The sequence below is a fragment of the Lissotriton vulgaris genome, chromosome 4_1 (assembly GCF_964263255.1).
Source record: "Lissotriton vulgaris chromosome 4_1, aLisVul1.2, whole genome shotgun sequence".
NCBI classification, from domain to species: Eukaryota; Metazoa; Chordata; class Amphibia; order Caudata; family Salamandridae; genus Lissotriton; species Lissotriton vulgaris.
This window is the reverse complement of record NC_141691.1, coordinates 220,356,418-220,376,946: the sequence shown is the minus strand read 5'-3', so window position 1 is coordinate 220,376,946 and position 20,529 is coordinate 220,356,418. Positions and strand designations below refer to the sequence as shown.

The 20,529-nt window shown below is 44.8% G+C and overlaps 1 protein-coding gene across 1 annotated transcript in view; it reads right to left on the bottom strand.

Annotated features, from left to right (window-relative positions):
* The window catches only part of CUL4B (cullin 4B), a 938,104-nt gene that overhangs the window by 336,270 nt on the left and 581,305 nt on the right, over positions 1–20,529 (bottom strand). The window contains exon 14 of the mRNA XM_086918515.1: positions 12,313–12,423. Coding sequence (XP_086774641.1) covers positions 12,313–12,423 — 111 coding nt within the window. The remainder of the gene's footprint in view (positions 1–12,312; positions 12,424–20,529) is intronic.

Below are 20,529 nucleotides of genomic sequence, written 5' to 3'. Positions count from 1 at the left end.
AGAATGCGAGTGAGAGAGAGTGCCAGAGTGAGAGTGAGTGCCAGAGTGAGAGTGAGTGCCAGAGTGAGAGTGATTGCCAGAGTGAGAGTGAGTGCCAGAGTGAGAGTGAGTGCCAGAGTGAGAGTGAGTGCCAGAGTGAGAGTGAGTGCCAGAGTGAGAGTGAGTGCCAGAGTGAGAGTGAGGGCCAGAGTGAGAGTGAGGGCCAGAGTGAGAGTGAGGGCCAGAGTGAGAGCGAGTGCCAGAGTGCAAGTGCGAAAGAGTGCGTGTTTTTTAGGCCCAGTCCATTATGTGGAGAGTATCTAATCACTACCAAGGTATTTGCTCTGTCCTTTGAGTTATTATCTTATTAAGCAACTACAAGTATATGTATATTTTGCTTCTGGGTCCAGTGAATCATAACTAAAAATAGATACCCAAAATATGAGCAAGATACCTCATGGTAACAACCAGTGGAGGTGTGGTTTCCGCCAAACCGTCCCTTTCTGGAAAGAGTTCTAAATGGTCAAAGTGCTATGTGTATTGATTTAGACTAAAGCCCACTTCTGTTCAAGTTGACAACGGACAATAGGACAACACAGGGAATAGGAAATCAGCGAGTTTCAAGCCAGGTAGGGGGAGATCTATACCTGGCATAGGAAACGGCTGGCTATGTGGAACCTGCTTAGAATCAAGGGATGTGCTTTCAACCCACTGGTCTCTTGAAAACCCAAATACTAGTTGCCAACATTCTAGAGTGGGGGTAACATCACCATTGTTATCTCCAAATGCTGTTTCTCTCTGGTCAGAGCCAGATCTGAAAAGTTATTAGAAAGCTGGGAGACGGCTCTGCAGCAGAGGCATTGCCCTGTCAGAATCTTAGTGTACAGGCAATCTGTGTGTCAAGCCAGATTTGAGGTCTGACCTCAGTTGAGGCCGAGAATAATATGCTTGGAGTCTAACAGAACAATTGACAGTGCCCTTCAGTGCCATTGATGTCGAAGGTACCGGCATGGATTTTTGACAAGGAAAAGGCAGTGCAGAACCCAAAACTGGTTCAGGAGGCACAGATTCTGCCAAGAATGGATCCACAGGTTGTAGCCCAACTTGAGGCCTCTGTGAATACTTTGGGCCCGTGGCTCATCAGAGGGTTCCAAAGATACGCAACCTAGTGTCATTAAAGATATATGAACCACAAGAAGAACTAGTCATGGGAACAGCCCCAGGAATGGGTCCATGCTTCAACTTTCAGTGGGGCTTGCATCCTTTCTAACGGTGTTCTGAGAACATGAAGCAAAGCTGTACATCACAAATCTTCTTCTGATTCATGACAGCACACTCCGAGGAGGACTTGGAGTCAAGTCCGAAAGGGGAAGACCTATTCCCTTCCTCACCGATTTTCAAGAAAATATGTAGAAAAAGCTCATCAACTGATGAGTAAAAAGTGGGAATGAGCTCCAGATCCGCGAAAAGAAAAGAACAGCCATCAACGTGCAGAGGTGGCACTTATTTGATGCTTCATTTGTCACTTCTGGGGCAGAACAAATTAAGTCAGCACAGAGCAGGACAACATCACCTACCAGCCCAGAAAGGCAATAATGTTTTGAAATCTTCCGGATGCAGAATAAAACCTAGGGATATTTTAAGGGTGAGGAATCTTCAGTTAGAAGTATCCATCAGAAACCTCATATGCATACATTTGTTTCTAGGCAAAACTAACCTGCAGGAGGAAACTTTACTTGATCTAAATGCAAACTAAATTTGCCCTTTGTAGACAGCAATTTTCTTTGACATAGATCCTCTCGTCCAACAAGTTCCATTATCTTGGACTACATTTTCATCTCTGGTCCTATGTAGGGTAGCATAAGCGATGACAATGTTCTACACAGCATACTGATGACAAAACTCACTTTTGCGCCAGCAACACAACCTAACAAATATTGCTAAAGCTTTAAATCACCAAAAGGGACATCTTGGCATTGATTAACTGATGGGTATTTCTAGCCAGCTCAATTGTACTCATTTTGTCAACCTAGGAAGTATAGCAGGCAGAGAGTGTACTCTAAATGGCATTTGAATATATAACCATAACGTTAAATGCAAATTCCCAGAGTGGAAACATTAGTCTACTGAGTCACCAGACAGATCATGCAGCAACGCAACAAATAAGTACTTACTTCCTCCTGAGTAGCTGGGCTGTGGCAACCTGATGACTACAAGGTAGATTCCTTAACAGGACTCATGCATGTCATTCAGTAAGGTGGCCCATATGCAGGTCTTTCCAAGGATCAGGGTCCTTCTCATAGCAGGAATTTAAGTACTTCTACTCTCCGAAGGTCACAGCAGCAAGAATTTTGTCCTGGAGTCTTGCAGAAAACCCCCCGGTGTCGAATGGCTGAAAAGCATTTTGCCTTGCATCCTGTTCCTCAGTAATTCTTTTGAGGATAGGCAACTCAAAACGTCTGCCGTCAAAGGCTGAATGGGGGGCTTCGAATGTTGTTTCCTCAACAGCCTTGACACTGAATAAGGGTTAATGTGAGCCTGTTTAGGAGTCAAGGGGTGCCTTCCTGGGTGGCCTGCGCAGCTCAGAGGTCTTGTCTCTGTCAACCATAGCTGGCAGTGCACCACATGACTTATAATACTTGGGGCTGGATGTAAGGCTCCCTTGGGACAAGTGCTCTGCCTCAGCACTATGGAGTCTGTCTGTGTGGGTCTTCTTGATGGCGCCCAGTGCCGGGGCAGTACTGTTGGCCACCCTTGGAGGGGATTTTTTCTTCAACCCCACTTGCATCGACTTTGAAGGTGTTCCTTTGGTCTCCTTCCCTCTACAGCCAATTTGAGACATTATTTGTGGAATGAGCATGGGCTGGTGTACTGGGATCACCAAGTGCCATGCTGCTTCTGCCTCGAGGATATCTTGCTGGCTTAAAAGATTCTGCATTTCATCAGTCAACTGTTCATGCCCAATGGGTCTCTTCGGTGCTGTAGTGCAGTCTTGAACCGAAACACTGCACAGTACTCGTACAAGGCCTGGAAAGGAAGTGCATTGGGACCATGACCCTGAATATGTCGACATTCTCTAGGGGGCTGCATTTGAGAGTAAGTCTTGACTGACACCTTGATTCATCAACCTGGTCAAGATAAATTCTTCTGCATACACTACTGGAGAAGAGGGGCTGTCGCCCAGACTTGGGTGGTGATGTGTGATAACCGCCATACTTAAGATGATGCTTTACCAAAGGTAACTTATTCTACTCATAGAGACTTCTAGCTGCAGATACCTTGTTTCTGAATTAGATACCCACGACATACCATCCTGGCGGTGGGCTGAGGCCCAATATCTTAAACTAGAAATTCTTGCAGCACCGAGCGGGCAAAATGCCCATCTCTCCAGACCTGACCGTCCAGGCAATAGTGATTTGTAAACGTGTTTAACAATGCTCACTTTGCTACCTGACAGATCTCTTGGACTGGGACACCCCGAGCCAAGGCCGTAGTCGCAGCCTTTTCCCTAGTGGAATGGGACCCTTAATCTCTCAGGGGCGACTTCCTAGCCAGGGCATTGAAAATTTTAATGCAGATAATGACTCAGTGAGAAATGGACCTTTTCTGCACTACCCTTCCCTTCTTTGTTAAGACGTACCCAACAAAGTGTTGGTAGTCCACCCGGGACTTTGTGCTCTTTTTGGATCCAGACGGTGGAGACGCTCCTCTTCCTTAGAGGGAAGCAGGAGAGCAAAGAAGGTGTGCAACCTGATGGACTGACTCTGATGGAATGAGGTCACAATTTTTTGCAAAAAGGAAGCCCAGGTGTGAAGCACCACTTTGTCCGGAAAGGACATTAAATAGGGAGGCGAACAAGGTAACGCCTGCAATTCACTAACCCTACGGGCCGATATAATCGCCACTAAAAAGGCTGTTCGGATGGTCAACAGCCGGAGGGGGAACTATGAAAAGGCTCAAAGGGAGCACACATTAGGTAGATGAGGACCAAATTATGATCCCACGTGTCATAACAAAGGGCGTGAGTGGGAACAAATGAGCTAGCCCTTTCAGAAATCTATGTACAGTAGGAAACTTGAAAAGAGGGTTGGTCTGGCAGCCACAAAAAGGCAGACAGAGCAGAGACATTACCCTTACAAGTTCCCAAAGCAGAGCCCTGCTGGGCAAAGATTAGAATGAATAACAGGACAGTAGAAAGAGAAGCAGAAAAAGGGTCAATAGACCTTTCTGTACAGTATATTACACATTTTAATACAAATTTCTGCCAAGGGCAGTCAAACACCGACGGCCGACTGGCTGCCAGAATAATATTACAAACTTCGGGAGGAAGGTTAAAAGCCATCAACTGCTGCAGCTCAATCTCCAAGCATGGAGGCACAGAGTTGACCGGTTCGGGTGGAGGACCCTTCTCTGTTGCTGCAACAGAGACCCTCCAGAAGGGGCAGCATGATAGGAGGATTTATGCTTAATTTCAGAAGCTCTGGATACCAGACTCTCCTCGCCCAGTTCGGAGCCACAAGAATGACTTTGGCTCGGTTGCTCCTTATCTTCTTCTGAACCCTGGGCAGGTGTGGTATGCGAGTAAATGTGTACAGCAGGCCTGAGCTCCACTTGCGCTGAGCGATAGCTGCATTGGAAATTCCAGTGCGCAATATTGTAGACATTGCAAGTTCTTTTCGGAGGCGAACAAGGTTCTGCCCAATGTTGAAAGAGATCTTGCGCCACCTCTGGCTGGAGACGCCACTCGTGATCGGCTGAGTTCGTTCACTCTGGCTTTCAGAGAACCTGCCAGGTGTAGAACCATCAGGGTTATGCCCTGCTATTTCATCCATATCCAGAGAAGCAGGGCCTCTCGACAAGGGGCCCACGACCCCACCCCGCCCTGCTGTGGCAGTACCACGTGAGGGTGGTGGTGTCCGTAAATACCTGCACTAGCTTCATCTTGACAAAGGGAAGATATGCCTTCAATGCCATTTGAATTGCTCTGAGTTCTAACAAATGTATGTGCCCCGGCTCCGCTGGAGACCAGTGTCACATGATCTCCACCTCTCCCAGATGGACGCCCCATCCCAGAAGTGACACATCTGTCACTACTGATAGCTTTGGTTGGGGAAGGAAGAGGGGTCTGCCGTTGACCCAATCGCGGTTCGCCAACCACCACTGCAGATCAATTGCAGTTTCTTCCGAGATCTGGACCATGTTGGTGAGATTTCCCCAATGCTGTACCCACTGGAACTCCAGGTCCCACTGCAGAGGCTGCATACGCCACCTGGCATGCTTTCTCCGACAGGATGCAGGAGAACATAAGGACCAACAGCTTCAGAGTACGTCTCACCGAAATCCAGGTTAGAGGCTGAAACATCGGAATCATAACCAGAATATCCTGGACTCAATAGACAGGAGGATAGGCCCGAAACTGCACTGTGTCCAGAACAGCTCTGATGAAAGGAGCGTCTGAGTAGTAGTCAGGTGTAACTTCGACACGTTTATAGAGAACTCCAGCGAATGCAGGAGGTCAGCCATAGTCTGAAGGTGGGTGGGAGATGACAGCCTGGGGCAAAGACGCCTTTAACAGCCAGTCGTCGAGGTAGGGGAAGACTGACACCTCTAAACTGCGCAGATGAACTGCGACCACCTTCACCTTGGTGAACACCCAAGGGGCACTGGTAAGGCAGAAGGGAAGCACGGTAAACTGAAAGCGCTTGCGGCCTACCTTGAACAGCAAGTAACACCTGTGGCCGGCAGGATGGGGAGAAAAGACATCCTGCAGGTCCAAGGTTACCATCTAGTCCTCTTTGCCCAGAACAGACCAGATCTGAAATAGAGTGAGCATTTTGAACTTCTCCTTCTTGAGGTAGAGATTGACGGTCTAAAGATCTAAAATGGGCCTTAACCCTTTGTTCTAATACAGAATCAAAGACGCAAGAATAACAACCAATTCCTGCAACCAGGACCCTTTCTATAGCTACCTTGGCCAAGAGAGCTGTAACTTCCTCTTGGAGCAAATTCAGATGATCCTCCGTCAGCCGTTCCTGATTAGGCAGAATGAGAGGCGGAAAAGAAAGGAAAAGCAGAGAATAACCCTCCTGGATGATCTGCAAGACCCACTTGTCCGATGTTATGGATCTTCAGTGGAGGAGGAGATGATGAATTCTCCCACCAACTGGGGTACTGTGGCCTTGCAGAGTAAGCCAGGGAGTGATGTAGTCTCTAGGCCACACCGAATGGTGAATTTTGCTGCATCTCTCCCATCCTTGACTGCTTGGGAGAGCACGGCCTGGGACTCTTCGCATGCCTAGAAGGACGTCTGTAAGTGCCTCCTTAAATGGCAAAAGGGTTCAAAAGTGGAAGCCCCAGGTTGAAGTACTTCGGTCAGGTGATTAGTCCTGACCGAAGTCAGACTGAGGGTAGTTCTAATCCAAGGACTACAACTGCCCGTTTAACCACCATGGCATAGGTTGCCCCCTCCTCCATAGCTACTGCAGGTGTAGAGAGCTTACCAGTATCTGGAGAAGTATCCGGTCCAGAGGCTTCCACAAGTTCACCATACCAGTTCAACTGCTCTGCAGAGTCTTCCTGGTGTTCCAGCGGGTCCATAAACCCATCCCATTCCTCTGAGCCTAGCACATTTTCAAAGTGCTCAGGCGACAACACAGAACCCCTGAGTTTAGTCCACGCCGTGCGACGTCGTTCAGACTACGTGTCCTCTAAAACGAGGATGGTGCTGGCACTGCTGGTGTTATAATAGAGAATGGCCAGCAAGGGGTTTTGTTTGTTATGTAAATTTTCAGCACTGTTAGGACTTGTTTAAGGGCAATCAAAGTACCTAAACCTGAGATTAATCAGTGGCTGTTCTATTTAATTCAAAAGAAGGAAGTTCCTAAAAAAGGAACACAGGATGTTACCACACTAACATCATATATACAATGAATGATTAATAAAACATGAAACCAGGATTTCTGTTTGTCTGAAAATTATTATTTAAGTTCAAGGCAAAGAAAATGAATTTCTGTACAAAAAAGTGAACATTGACATAGGGTAGGGTACATACATAGATATAATATGGATATTCAAGGTGTTGGTTGCTTTTCCTTTGACATATCCAAAAATTAAGTCCAGACTGCTGAGTCACAGTAATTAGTTGATTTCAACTAAAAATCAGAAGAAAATCAAAAGCTAACATGAGACAAAATATGCAGAATTGGACTAAACAAGTAGACGTTTCGGTCTTTTTTCGAATTTTCTTAAGACCATCATCAGGACAAAATAGTGGTATATACAATTGATGACCCTTTTTCGAATCAAAAGCACGTCAGTTTGGAATTCGTGACGGCACCAGCACCTTCAATTATGGCGTAGAAATCGGGCAAAGAAATAAATCAATTTTGCGTAGCATACACTCGTAGTGAATACAATGCTGTAGTAGACAGATTCTGGCGGTTAGTCCAATTTATGTCACTTTTCAAATCGCTCGAGATTGTTTGGAGTCTTTGGCCACAGAACGTCAAATCAGTACGATCAGGTGTGCAGTGCTGGTGGGCACCCCGGGTCCGACGTCGGGAGGAGGTCGCGTTGGCACGACTGGCATCAACCGGGATCAGATCAACAAGGCCCCATCTGCGCCGTGCCCGGAGCTGATGGTGTTTAATCCGATGGGGCCGCTTTTGACTCCAAAGGGCCAAAGGGCTCACCAGCGGGGTTGGCCCACTCAAATGCGTGGTGCATGACTCGTAAAACTTACTTGAGCGGGGGTTGCTACGGCTCTTGGAAAAGGAGGGAGGCGCGAAGTTGACCCAGGCTCGAGCTCTGCGGAACTGTGTCTAGAGTGTTGGTGCTCCTTACCTCTCTCGACGGACGACAGCCGATGTGAAGATCAAGTCCGCTTGCACTTCATTTTCTTCTGCCTCTTCCCAGAGTGTTCCGAAGACCTTGAGTGGGACGAAGAGGACTTAGGGCTCTGGGAGTGGTCCCGCGACCTCCTCTTCTTCGACCAGGACCTCTGTGGTGTCTCCCTCAATGGTGTTGACTTCCGTGCCGCGAGGAGCTTCGTCGCCCGCTCCATTAAGGCCTCCGGAGCCATTGCCTGACAGTTCAAGCATGACTAAGTTTTGGTCGCGCTCGAAACACCAGAGAGACGAGGTGGGGGTCGATGACTGACATCATGAGGGGACCCCTGACCAATAGAGAACTCAACACTATCCTGAATGCGTGGGGCCTGATTAAAATCTCTGGACATTATCCATGCAATGACTGTAGCGTGTGCCATCTTACCAGCCATACGAAAACATTGATACTAGAACCAGACAAAGTGTGGACTCAACGCAGCCACACAAACTGTAATTCATGTAACGTGATCTACTTACTTACCTGCAGCTGCGGCCTCCGATACATCGGAATGACAGCCCACAAAATAAGAACCAGTCACAGAACACAGGAGCACAATCAGGTGCAAGAAGAACATTAGTAAACTGACCAGTCACTTCATCACCCAGGGACACACTCCCAATGATCTGACCTGGACCATCATCGAACAACTACCGGAACTGGCAGTTGATAATGAGAAGAAATTACTCAGCAAGAAACAACGTTGGATATATCGCCTATCCACCCAAACTAATGGCCTCAACGACGCCATACCGTGGAATTCAGTCACCTACACTAGTTACAATCACCTCGTCTGTGTACAGTGGTCTGTCCCCCGTGCTATAGTCCCTCTGTACATAGACATAGATCATGCTCCACCCTGTGTGTACCACTAGGCTGCCATAATCATGGGCACACGCTTTAACCCCCTTAATATTGCCATGTCAACTTTAGCGCGCAGCGCCTAACAGCGCATGCGCATTAAGCAGTGATTAACGGGCCGAAACACTCTGGGACACGGCGCGTCCCACAGGCATGTTTCCCCAATATTAGCGCACACATAGCCAACGCTGATCCCTTCGCGCCTGCGTAGATAAGACCACGCCACACCTTACACGGGTGTTGCCCCTTTCCCCGTACCAACGGCGGCATATTTTTGTTGCTACAAGTACCTAAATACTTTATGACACAGATTGCAATCGCGCCATCATACTGAGCAAATGCAAAAGACTAGAGTACAAATCACCTGCATGAGCAGTAACATTATAATCACGCATTCATACTGAGCATGTGTGAGAAACTAGTGTGCAAACCACGAGCATGAGCAATAACATAGCAATCGCGCTGACATACTGAGCATGCACGAGAGACTAGTGCGCAAACCACGAGCATGAGCAGCAACAACACAAAGGGTTAGTCTTTCCACACTTACTATTCCCACATGTGCTCATCATTACCTTGTTAACCATAGTATAAAAAGCCCACACACCGACAGGCTCATTCTACCGGAGGACGACGGCGGGACAACAGGTACAAGGGAGGCACTGACCAGAAAGACTGAGTATGACAAACCTGACAAGCCTCCATACAACAAATTGGGTAAGCGCTTCTTTCCTCACAGGTCCCTAACCCCTACAGCCTATCTCTTTTTTTCCCATAGGGTCATCCCCTTACCACTTCCCTCCAGGAAGCCTTGGCTAATAACCCAAAGCGTAAGAAAAATTTTCTTGCGCCCTGCCACACTAAGTCAACTCCTTTCAGTGTGATTTCCGTGTTTTAGCCACACCACGCTCCTAATTAGTCGCGTATTTTCACTCTGATGGCACCACCAGTACCATCACACCTAGCTGACTATAGTCCTCTCACCTCGCACTATAGATCCGGCCACCAAAGCATTGTTGACCATATGTCTAAATTGACTCTCTCTGTAAATGTTTTGTCCTTGTTCTTAATGTTTGTTTGTACAGGTATGCATGAGAAGGGAATCCCCCTCTCATATATAGAAAAACCTCTTAGTGTGTGTATCACATAGTCTGTACCACAACACTAAGTCTGTTTTATTTCACCACACCTTTTTAAAAAACGGTCCTGAGGAAAGCCAGAATACTCTAAGGCACTGGCTGAAACATGTCGACCATCTGAAGGACGCAGGGGGCAGTAACTCGCCACCCTTACGCGTCCTGTAGCCTTACTTTTAACCGCTGGTGACGGCCCAGTTATTAAAATTTAATTTACCCTCAGGTACTGGGACCACCACCAAGCCGTTTTAAATCACAACTCACCCAACCTCACTGCACTCTCAGCAATATACCAGCTCCGCTGTAATCAAGCGTCGTAGCACACCCGGGACATACTAGGTGTCACTGGGTGGGCCCGATGATGAAGCATGCCACCAACTAGGTTGGTGGGTGAGGGCTTCATGAATACACCAACAAGGTACCCGTGACAGAACTAATTTGAGTACTGTAACACTTTGGTCAACTTAAGCTAGTCCTTTTTGTTTAATCACATCATGAGGGGAACAACACCACACAGCTTAAAACTTGTTTTCCATAAAGACATCCCTCACACTCTAAGATAAAAAAACTTTGGAATTTGACAAAAAGTAGAGAAAAAAAACGTCAAAAAGCGACAGAGGGGTTGCTCTTCCAGGATCTGCGATTAACTGGTACGGAAAGAAAAGAACGGACGTCCAGGTGCCTGGGTGGCGCCTATATAGGTAACAGCGACGTCATAACCGAGGCTATCATGTGTAGCCAAATGGAGCCACCCGAGGGCACACACAAGGAGTATTACTTAGCAAAAGTTTCTGGATCAAGCCTAACGCCTGGGAATTCAAAGGTAAGGAATCTACAGCTAGACAGAAAGATTACCACAGAAAATGCTAAAATAAATGCTCAAAGTGGACTTAAGTTTCCTGCTAAGGCTTGCATGTAACGGAGTAAGGAACAGTGACTATGGTGACTAGAACCATTTTGATGGAACCAAGAAGGTAAGAGTTAAAAGCTACTGTAAGCTGTTTTAGTGTTCAAGTTGAAAATGCAAGAAAGCAGTAGCATGCTTCCTTGGCAAATGACCTTTACTTAAGAGTGCAGATAAGCAATTCAGTAAAAAGACAGTAACACAGTTGTAAAATTAAAGTTATGTAATAAACTAAACTGCCCACCACGTATGTTCACAGCACCTAATGCATAAGGCATGGAGATTTGTAGCTAAATATGTTTCAGTGCAGGTGGTCCATGCTCTGGGTGCAGTCCAGGCCCTTCGATTAGAATTGTCACTGACTAGTACTTATACAATTGACCTGGACAATACAATTAGGTGGGCATATAATATGCTCTATGCAGACAAAGATACCGCAAGAGCTTTATTAAAGCTCGAAACCTCTGAGGTTGGTTAGAGCAAATTTACATTCAACAAAAATCTTGAAGTAGCTCTATCACACTTCAAATGTACAATTACACTCTCACAGTACAGGTCGCGGGCCCATCTAAAAATATGTCTTTAAAAATATGACACCACATCTTCGTTTCATTCTAGATTCAACTTATTGCGCACAGCTATCTCATTATAGGTCTTATTCTGCTTCTCTCGAATAGAAGATCTATCAGCATTATCTGAAATTTACTCTTGCACACAGCGTGCAATGTTGTATTTTGCTTCACTTGGGGATCCTGCCTTTTGAACTCCTATACCAAACATAGGGATAACTACTGAGGATGCTGGAATATGTAAGCTTTGCAAAGGAGGGGAACAAGATCTAGTCCACATGTTATAGATCTGTCCAAATAAAGAAGTAGTAGTTCAGCAGTTTTTAAATCCTTTACACTTTTACAAAGTGAATGATCGGATTGCTCTCATTTATTCTCCCCCACATTAGTTTGTAATAATGTACACACATTTAAAAAATCTTTACCATTGTTTTAGTATCAATTGCATTTATTGCCATTACGTAAATGTATCAATGTACGTCTGTTAGTATTCTTATTGTTGACCTCAGTAGAGGTCAAAATCAATTAATACATTGAATTGACTGCTAGCCTTTTAGATATTGAAGTCTATTCTTTTTTGCACTAGGAGAGTCTGGACACAGGGTAGTGCATATAACCAAGGGCCCAATATTGCTCTCCCTCGTGTGACCAGAGGGCTTCAGTGCTGCTCTCTCAAACAGTAAGAGTATGTTGTACAGCTCTATTCGTATTGAACATGTGTACAGGCATTCGCTGACTTAATAAATGAATGCCTGAAATGAGGGTTCTTGCTTTGACTTTGCCAAGTATTACACTGTAACAAAAATAAAACGTAAATAGTGAAGGACATCAGCTGAGGTAACATACATTTTGTTAGTATAGATCTAGGTTGGGAATAAAAACATAACTAAGGTTCACAAGGCAAAGAACCCCAATCTAAAATTGAAGGTTAACACATGAAAAGAATTACCATTGCAAAACACTGAAAAAGTTTACATACCATGTTTAAGCTTGGAAAGCATCGATTTTTCAGCATCTACAGATGCACTTTTCCCAACCAAGAGTCGCTTTGCTAAATCCTTTTTGTAGAAGGCCTCAAAAACATCCTTTCCTGTAACAAACAAAAGAAATTTAGTTTTAAATGATATGGGCACATTACAGGAGCTGTACATTGACTGATATTATCAAATCTTGAACAACCTGCAATGAAATGGACAGCTTCAATTAATATCAAGCAATTCAGAAAATAATTGGCTGAATTATTCTTCATGAAAAGGATGAAAAGTGTTTATTGAAAGGTGCATAATCAGAGGGAACAAGGAGTGGCCACCTCAGTTCTTTGTATATTGTAAATGATCCATTTCCAAGTCTTGATCTGACAAATAGGAGTAGGTGAAATATTTGGGCCACTTTCAAAATATGAAAAATGTGCCTTTATTTCCTCCATGAGGAGAGGAAGCGCGGATGTTGCACTGCTTCAATTGTGGGGAAAAAGTAAGACCAACATAGTTGCTTTTTAAAAAATAAAAATATTTAAGAAGTTTTGTATAGTGCTGGCCTGACCCAAGGGTATCGGGCACGTTATACCAGTTGCATTGCAGAAAATCACACAATACATTAATAGTGTATGTAATGAACATAGAGTTACAATTCGTAGTGTAACCATGAGGCACTGAGGTATCGGAAAGTCTTAGATGAAAGTTACTGTCATGAGCAGAGCTCCACTTTCGGGGAGGAGTGATGAGAATGGGGTAGGGGGCAAGGCAGGGGTAGAAGTCTTGAGTACACAGAGTCGAAGCGGTGCGAGGTGTCTGCTTCGGAGTTCCGGCTGCTCCTATCGGTTCATTAGGGAATGGTCGAGGAACAAGACTTTGAGCTGATTTTTTAATTTCGCAAAAGATGGGATAGTTCTAAGTGAGGGGGAATAGACTTCCAGATATTGGGCGCATTCCCGGCGAAGGACCTGACCGCGTTTTTTTGTTTGCGTCTTTTCAGCAGGATGAGTAGAAGAGTGTTCGAAATTCTGAGGTTCCTTGTCTGACCAGCTTTTTTGAGTTTGGAAGCCAGATATTCTGGTTTGCCGGTGTGCAAGTCTTTGTGCATGAGGCAGGCTGTTCTAAAGCTCGCCCGCATTTCAACTGGGAGCCAATTTAGGTTTCTGATTGCAGGTGAAATGTGATCAAATTTCTTGATGCCAGTAACCATTCTGGCTGCCGCATTGTGCGTTGTTTTGAGGCAAGCAAGATGTGATTTTGCTATTGCTGAGAGTACTGCATTCCTATAGTCTAGTCTTGACAACACCAGTGCTTGGGCGGCTTGTTTGAGATCATTGGGCAGGGTGAAAGGTTTTATTTTGTTCAGTAGCTTCAAGTTAAGGAAGGCAGTCTTAGCTGAGTTCTTAATGTGTTTGGTCGTGTCAAATTTTGGGTGAAGCGTTATACCTAGTGATTTTACAGAGTCGGCCAGGGTGAGGTTCCCGTTGAGAGCATCAATAGCTATTAGCCATTCCGCAATTTGGGGGTTCTCTTTGTTCTAGATGAGGAGTATTTCCGTTTGTCTTGATTAACTTTGAGGCGGTTACTTGACAGCCAGTGTTGGACTTCTCTCAATGTGTCATTAAGTCTTTGACTGTCCTTGATGGAGGAGGATTCCAAGTATGAGTATCGTCCGCATACAGATGGAAGGGAATGTTGGCTTTATTGAGTAGGGTGGTGAGGGGTTCCATGTAAATGTTGAGAAGTTGCAGGGAGAGCACTGAACCTTGGGGGACTCCCCTGCTGACTGGGTGTAGGTCAGACGTAAAGTTTTTTATTTTGATTCTTTGGGTGCGGTTGTGTAAGAAGGAGGAGGAGGAGAACCAGTGGAGGACCACCTCGTCAAGTCGGACACTTTCTTGAAGGATCTTAAGGAGAAGTTTGTGATTGACTGTGTCAAATACTGCTGATAGGTCTAGGAGAATGAGGAGGCAGCAATGGTCCGAATGAAAAGATTTGTGGACATCATCAATGTCGTTGAGGATAGCGGTTTCAGTGCTGCAGCCTTTTCTGAAACCAAACTGATGTGAGTCAAGGAGGTTGATACTATCCATGTGTTGGGTTAGTTGTTGGAGCAGGCATCTTTCCAGGATTTTAAATAGAAGAGGTAGGTTGGAGACAGGTCTAAAGTTATTCAGGTACCTTTGTGTCAAGGTCAGGTTTTTCAGCAGTGGCGTGACTTGTCCAACTTCGAGGCAGTCAGTAGCAACTCCGCCTCTCAGGGAGCTGTTTATGATCTTGCACCAGAGCTGGGCTAGGGAGATTTTCAGCTTTTTGGTCAGTTTGAGGGGGGGTAAAGGGTCTAGGACGTGAGATGAGGGATTCGAGGTGGAGATACATTTGACTATCTGCTTCCAGAATGGGGTGTAAGAGTAGCCAGGGTTTGGTAGGGGGTTTGAGAGCATTATCATACGCCCCAGATGTGCTGCTATATGTTTGGAAGCAGGCACTGAGGATGTAGCGGGCTTGGAGGTTTGTTGCCTGATGATGTTAAAGAGCTCCTTCGGTCTGTTTTTTTGCACTGTCTAGCGTGGTGCAGAAGAACGTGTATTTTTGTTCTTGATGTGCTTGTTGTACTTCCTGCGATTAGAAGCCATGTGAGAGGCCAGATAATGTATTTATCTTAATGACTATTGCACAAAGGTATATGCATTTTAAAGATTTATTTTAAAATCAAACTCCTAGTCTAATGCACATGATATGTGATGTAACCACAATGAAGACAAATAAAATGGCAGCAGCGTTTACTAAAAGGGTGAATAAGAGGAAAAACTCCAACGGGATCAATGATACGTTTATATCAATACTACTCTCTTTTTGCTACCTCTAAATTCTAGCCTAACTAACAGCAGTAAATAAAACCTTTTTCAAATTTCAGCGACTGTATGAATAAAAAAGGCTTATGTTGAACGAAATAGAAAGGTCAGCTATTCTCGTCTTACGAGATCAGCTGCATTAAAATGTCGACTAAGGTCAAGAGCCTCCTGGCTCAGTAACCATCAGAGGAAACAGAGATAGTTTTGTATGACTTGTTCCAGGGTTGCCTAGCATGAATACACCCTCCCTCCCTCCCTACACTGCGTTTGGATCTCATAACCTTAACACACTGCAGTTAAAATCTCTTACCATAAACAGTTAACAGAAAGTGGCCTGTTGCCCCTACATTTATTTTCATTTTGCAAGACTGTGCTCTTTTGAAAACCACTAAATGAGACATAGCTGTCAACCTTCTAGAAACTCTTTGAAATCCATAACAAACTAAAGTAAAATAAAGCAGTTAGCATTTCGATAAAATACTGTGAATATATACTCACACAAGCTTGATTATCACATTGTAAAAACAGAATATAAACTAAAAGGGTGGCCTATTAATCCACCATTTCACTTTTGATTTATTGACGGGCACATGCAACTCAAACAGGAGAACACCCAGAATAGAAAAATGCATAATATTCATAATGATTTGCTTTCAATCAACTAATTAATCTAACATACCTAGTAGCACTGGGTTTTCGAATAAGAGCCCAGGAACTAAATAGTGAATGATTACATGGAGTAGCTATGCATGCTACCTAAATCGGTTGGAAGGGTTTCAAAACTTTTTTCGACATTAACATGTAGAAAAGTTATTTCTGTATGTGTACACCAGGAACTACTGAGGTAATATTAAATAACAAGCATGCTTTCAAACTACATGTACCATGAGACTATAATACCCTATATAACTATCAGGCTTCCAGAGGTAATACCATTAGATATTTTCATCAATGTTCATGGGCAAACACAGCTCATCAAAGTTCTTTCTGCTGGTGGCAGTTGCAGACCTGCAAACTTGCAATAATTGTTTGATATTTCAAGGGAGAAACAAGGTCTTAACAGGGGTACTCTGGAAAGGGGCAGGGATTTGAAGCACCAGCAGGTACTGCCCAATCAGTCCTACCTCAACAAGCTAACAGAAAGAAATGGAACTGAGTGTATCTCCTATATCCTTGAGGATGTTACAAAAATACTAAATGCCCTGGGATAATACAGAGCCTTATAGGAGCTGGAAAGTCAGCATGTGCAAGGGATTAAAACTAGTCTGACTGTTCAAGGTGTAATAAAAGCTCATAACTAAGTGGCCGTGCAAAGATATCAGGTGGCCCACACAAGCGATGTTTGAGTTAGGAGATCTGCTTGTTTGTGGAGGATTAAAAGAAAGAAGCTCATAAAATTTTATCTGTAGGGTAGGGTTTGGGTGATGGAAGCCCATAGAACAGCTAGAGTCCATATACTGCAAAGCATCCACATCAATTCAAGCTTCAAAGTGTTCATGCAACAGGAGTATATTTTGGGTGCATGGAATGTTATTTTAATGTGGTCATCCCATGAATTCCTCTGTGGCTTATGAAGTGGGTTATTTGAGCATTGACAAGAAGCCACTGTTATACTGAGCTGGAATTGCAGTATGTTATCGCTTGCTTGTATCCTTCAGTACTTAACATTGTTCGACAGCTCTGTCCAACAATCTTTTGCTCAGCTTTGTGGAGCTGTATTGCTCCGCCTTTGTGCATTTCTGGATCCCTTTGTGTTTCTGGCCTCAGTGAGCTAAAAATCATTTTAGCCCTATTCAGGGTCCACCTGAGACAGAGTTGGGCTTTTATCTTCGATGTCATCAAAAGTCAATCTCCGTTCCTGGTGGAGGCTCCTGCCCTGTTTCAAAAGTCTGTGTCAGACTGACTGTTATAGGTACTATGATATCTTGTCCGGGGCAAAGATTTTTACTTGTAACCCGGTGGGTGGACTGCCTACCTACTGTACACCTATAAAATGTCCATTAAAATTCCCATGACAGGCGTCCTCTGCCACCATTGGGTAGTGAATATGTACAGAGTGTACACTTACAGAATGCAGTGGATAGGGGGGGTTTACTGTGACGCAAGCGGAACAGTGAGTGTAAGTATTCATATGCCTATGCTGCACAGGATGGTAGTCTCCATTGTACTGGGCTTGGTATCCTTGTGGGAACTCTTTCTGCATGGTTGCCCCCACTTTTTGCAAAATTGTTGATGTACTTTGACTGAGTGTGCCCTGGGTTCCTGTCAAACAGGTACCCAGGGCTTCTTTTATTTCCCTAAACTGCGTTGAGACAAACCCCAATTGGAAGGAATTTTAAAATCGCTAATCTTTGCTTGGTGATCCCCTACAACGCTATCCCTCACTCCTGTAATCGAGCTCCCTTGTATGTAAGTGATGCAGCACATCTCCAATACAGCAGTAATGGGAACCTCTATGATGAAGCATGTCACCAAACACCTGTTTGGTGAGTGCGAACACTTTTAAATAAAAAGGTGTGCCTCAGGCGTATCAAGCTTACAACCCAATTCTCTATGTCGGGACTTTCTCCCTTTTGATTTTCAGGCTATATCATGATAAGTGAGCAGGTTGTAAGCATGCTAAACAAAAAGGAAGATGAGAGGAATTTGTGTCAAGGGCACCCAAAAGGCTAATAACCTTGGTCTTTGTAGTATTTGTTTGACTAGGAGGGCCCTCCTCAAAAGGGTAGGGGGGTGGGGCATCTGTGAAACCATTCCCCATTGTGTGGCCATTATATTTGTAGTGACAGTTCTTGAGATGGGTGTGACAACTAAGCATGTGTAAAAAATGATGTCTAGGAATGGAAAGATCAATTCATAACAAGCATTTGCAATGCAATAGGTCTTGCAGCATTAAAGTTTGAGTTACTGGCATTGTAAATGGCAATGCTTTGCATTAATTTTCTTTCTTTAATTTGCAATTGGTATATAAACATTGTTTGTGAATGGTTAGCTGTTGCTTATGCTAAGCAAAGTTGGCAGTAATATAGAGTTAGACAAACGATGGGTGAAAATGTAACTGCCGGGTCTGTGAACCCTCCACACACAGCTCAGGAGGTTCTGTTTTATGGAGTGCACGATTTTCTACGTTTGAGGCATCTTCTAGTGACAATGAGTGGGAATTGATGCGTGACACCTTGGGCGCTCATTTTTTTAAAGCACATGTCTATCTTACAGTGTGTGGGTGTTTATTTGGGGGTGTTTGTGAGCGTCTGTTGCACAGTGCATGGAACTGGGCCACTCTGCTCGGCTGTTCTGCATGTGCCAGGCAGCTTGGGCTTGCTTTGACGGTACTTAGTTTTAAGGACTACCAGTCTCCTGGGATAGAGCATCATGTGATATTCCTTTTGATTAACAAAGATTAGTCTTTTAATGTATGCCAAAAGGATTTCAAGGGGAGTTGAACAGCTTAGATGCTCAGTACCTGTTTGATAGAATACCTGCTATGAAATCTCTCTCAATTATTCATTCATTCATTCACCACGTTAATGATGATCAAGCTGCCGTCATTAACATTAATTTAGCATCCGAGTGTTCCAAGCACAAACTCACAGGGGTGTACACACAGCCGCATTGCTCTTAGCAAGTTGTACATTTGTTTCGATGCCATTAAGCCCCCAAAATGACATTGAATGATCTCCTCAACAGGTCTCAAAGATATACATCTTCTTGATGGAACACCCCTTGATGGGAAAACCTCAGATGTGGTGTTTTAACGCTGACTAAGTGGGTCCACTTCTTCAAGGGCAAACATCACTCTGATGAAAGCTTCATCAGTAAACAACTGGGGTGGTGGAGCTTCTTGAAAGCCAAACCAACAGCCATCAGTAAAGGTAGAAAAGTCATGATTCACGTTCTTGCACAAACATTTTTTCATCTGTCCTGCGAATAAATGAGGTTTTAGAAAGTGCTAAGGTGTAGGACGTTTCTCCTTTAGGGTCTCTAGAAACAGCTCTTTCCATTACCAAATAGCTCTGTAAAGCAGTATTGTTAATTACACGTTTTGGATGTAGAGGTTTAATTAGGAGGCACTGTAAGCATCAGATCTAAAAAATGAAAACATTCGGGGCTGTGTGCCTGCTTGAAATAGCTGCTGCTTTGGGGGCAGTACTTATTGTGTAACAATAAATAATAAAGGACAACATTTTGACCACGGTGTTTGAATTACATTTTTTTAAAAGTTAGTTTGATGTTGCACACAAGAACCCTTCTGCAGTTCATTGGTGAGCCTTGGTATTCTTACCTCATTAGTACCAGGTTTGCCACGGCTTTGCGCCACGTGTGGCTTGTTTGTTTGACTAACTTTGAATCAGTGTGAGCTGGGAACTTTGTGTTGTTGTTAGAACCGGCAAATGACGCAGTAGATGATGGAATGTGAGGCAAGTGTCGTAGTGCTGAACACGAGGGAGTGCAGTGCCATTCAGCGCGCGGTAGCTATGACGCAGCAGTGTCTCAGAGTGGGAAGAGGTGATTTGTATATCAGCAGCACCTTGGTTTGATGAATTGTTGATGAAATAGGTGCTGTATAGAAAAAGAGAAGGGTGGTGTTGAACATGTAATTGTAAACTTTATTCATTCTGTTTATTTCCATGCCAGTACGTCACCTGGATTCAAGCAAGCCGGGCTGATGACGACTGGAGCCTTATTCCTGCGGTAAGCTTCTTAGTCTTAATACCTCGTTTCCTCAACAGAATTGTATCTGTATCATCCCCAGCACAGAGCTCCCTAAGGGCACTTTAGTCTGTTAGGGCTGTAAAATCCAATTACCGGAAGTCATTTTTCATAGTAGGATGGACATGGCCAACAACTATAGAGCACAGAAGCAGGTGGACACTAAGGTGTTCAAATGTGTCTTGGTAAACGCTAGATCCTTGGTAAAACACAGTATTGACTGTGCCACCTTAATTGAGGATGAACAAATTAGCATCGCTTTTATTACAGAGTCCTGGACAGATCAAGCGTCCGGATCTGGTAAAAGCGACCCCACTTAACTATATAGTGCAACCCTTAAATAGACCCCCATGTTGGAACCGGCCTCGTGGCGTGGTCCCGCTCCCCCCGCCTGGCGGACCCTGGCCAACATCGCCTCTGTCCTCCTGGCTGAAGAGACCCTCTCCAACCCTACATGAGGGTCGCCACCACGGGCGACCCCCGCTCTCCCCCAATAAGGACATGGCGACTCCGACTCGCCCACACTACGGGCCCGATACCTATCTAGGGCCACCCTCACAGGCCTCGACTCCATCTTGGGCTTCCCTCATCCAGGCCTCGTGGCCTCGGCCTGACCTCGGCCGCGGCCCCAATGCAGGCCCGACATAGAGGCACCAA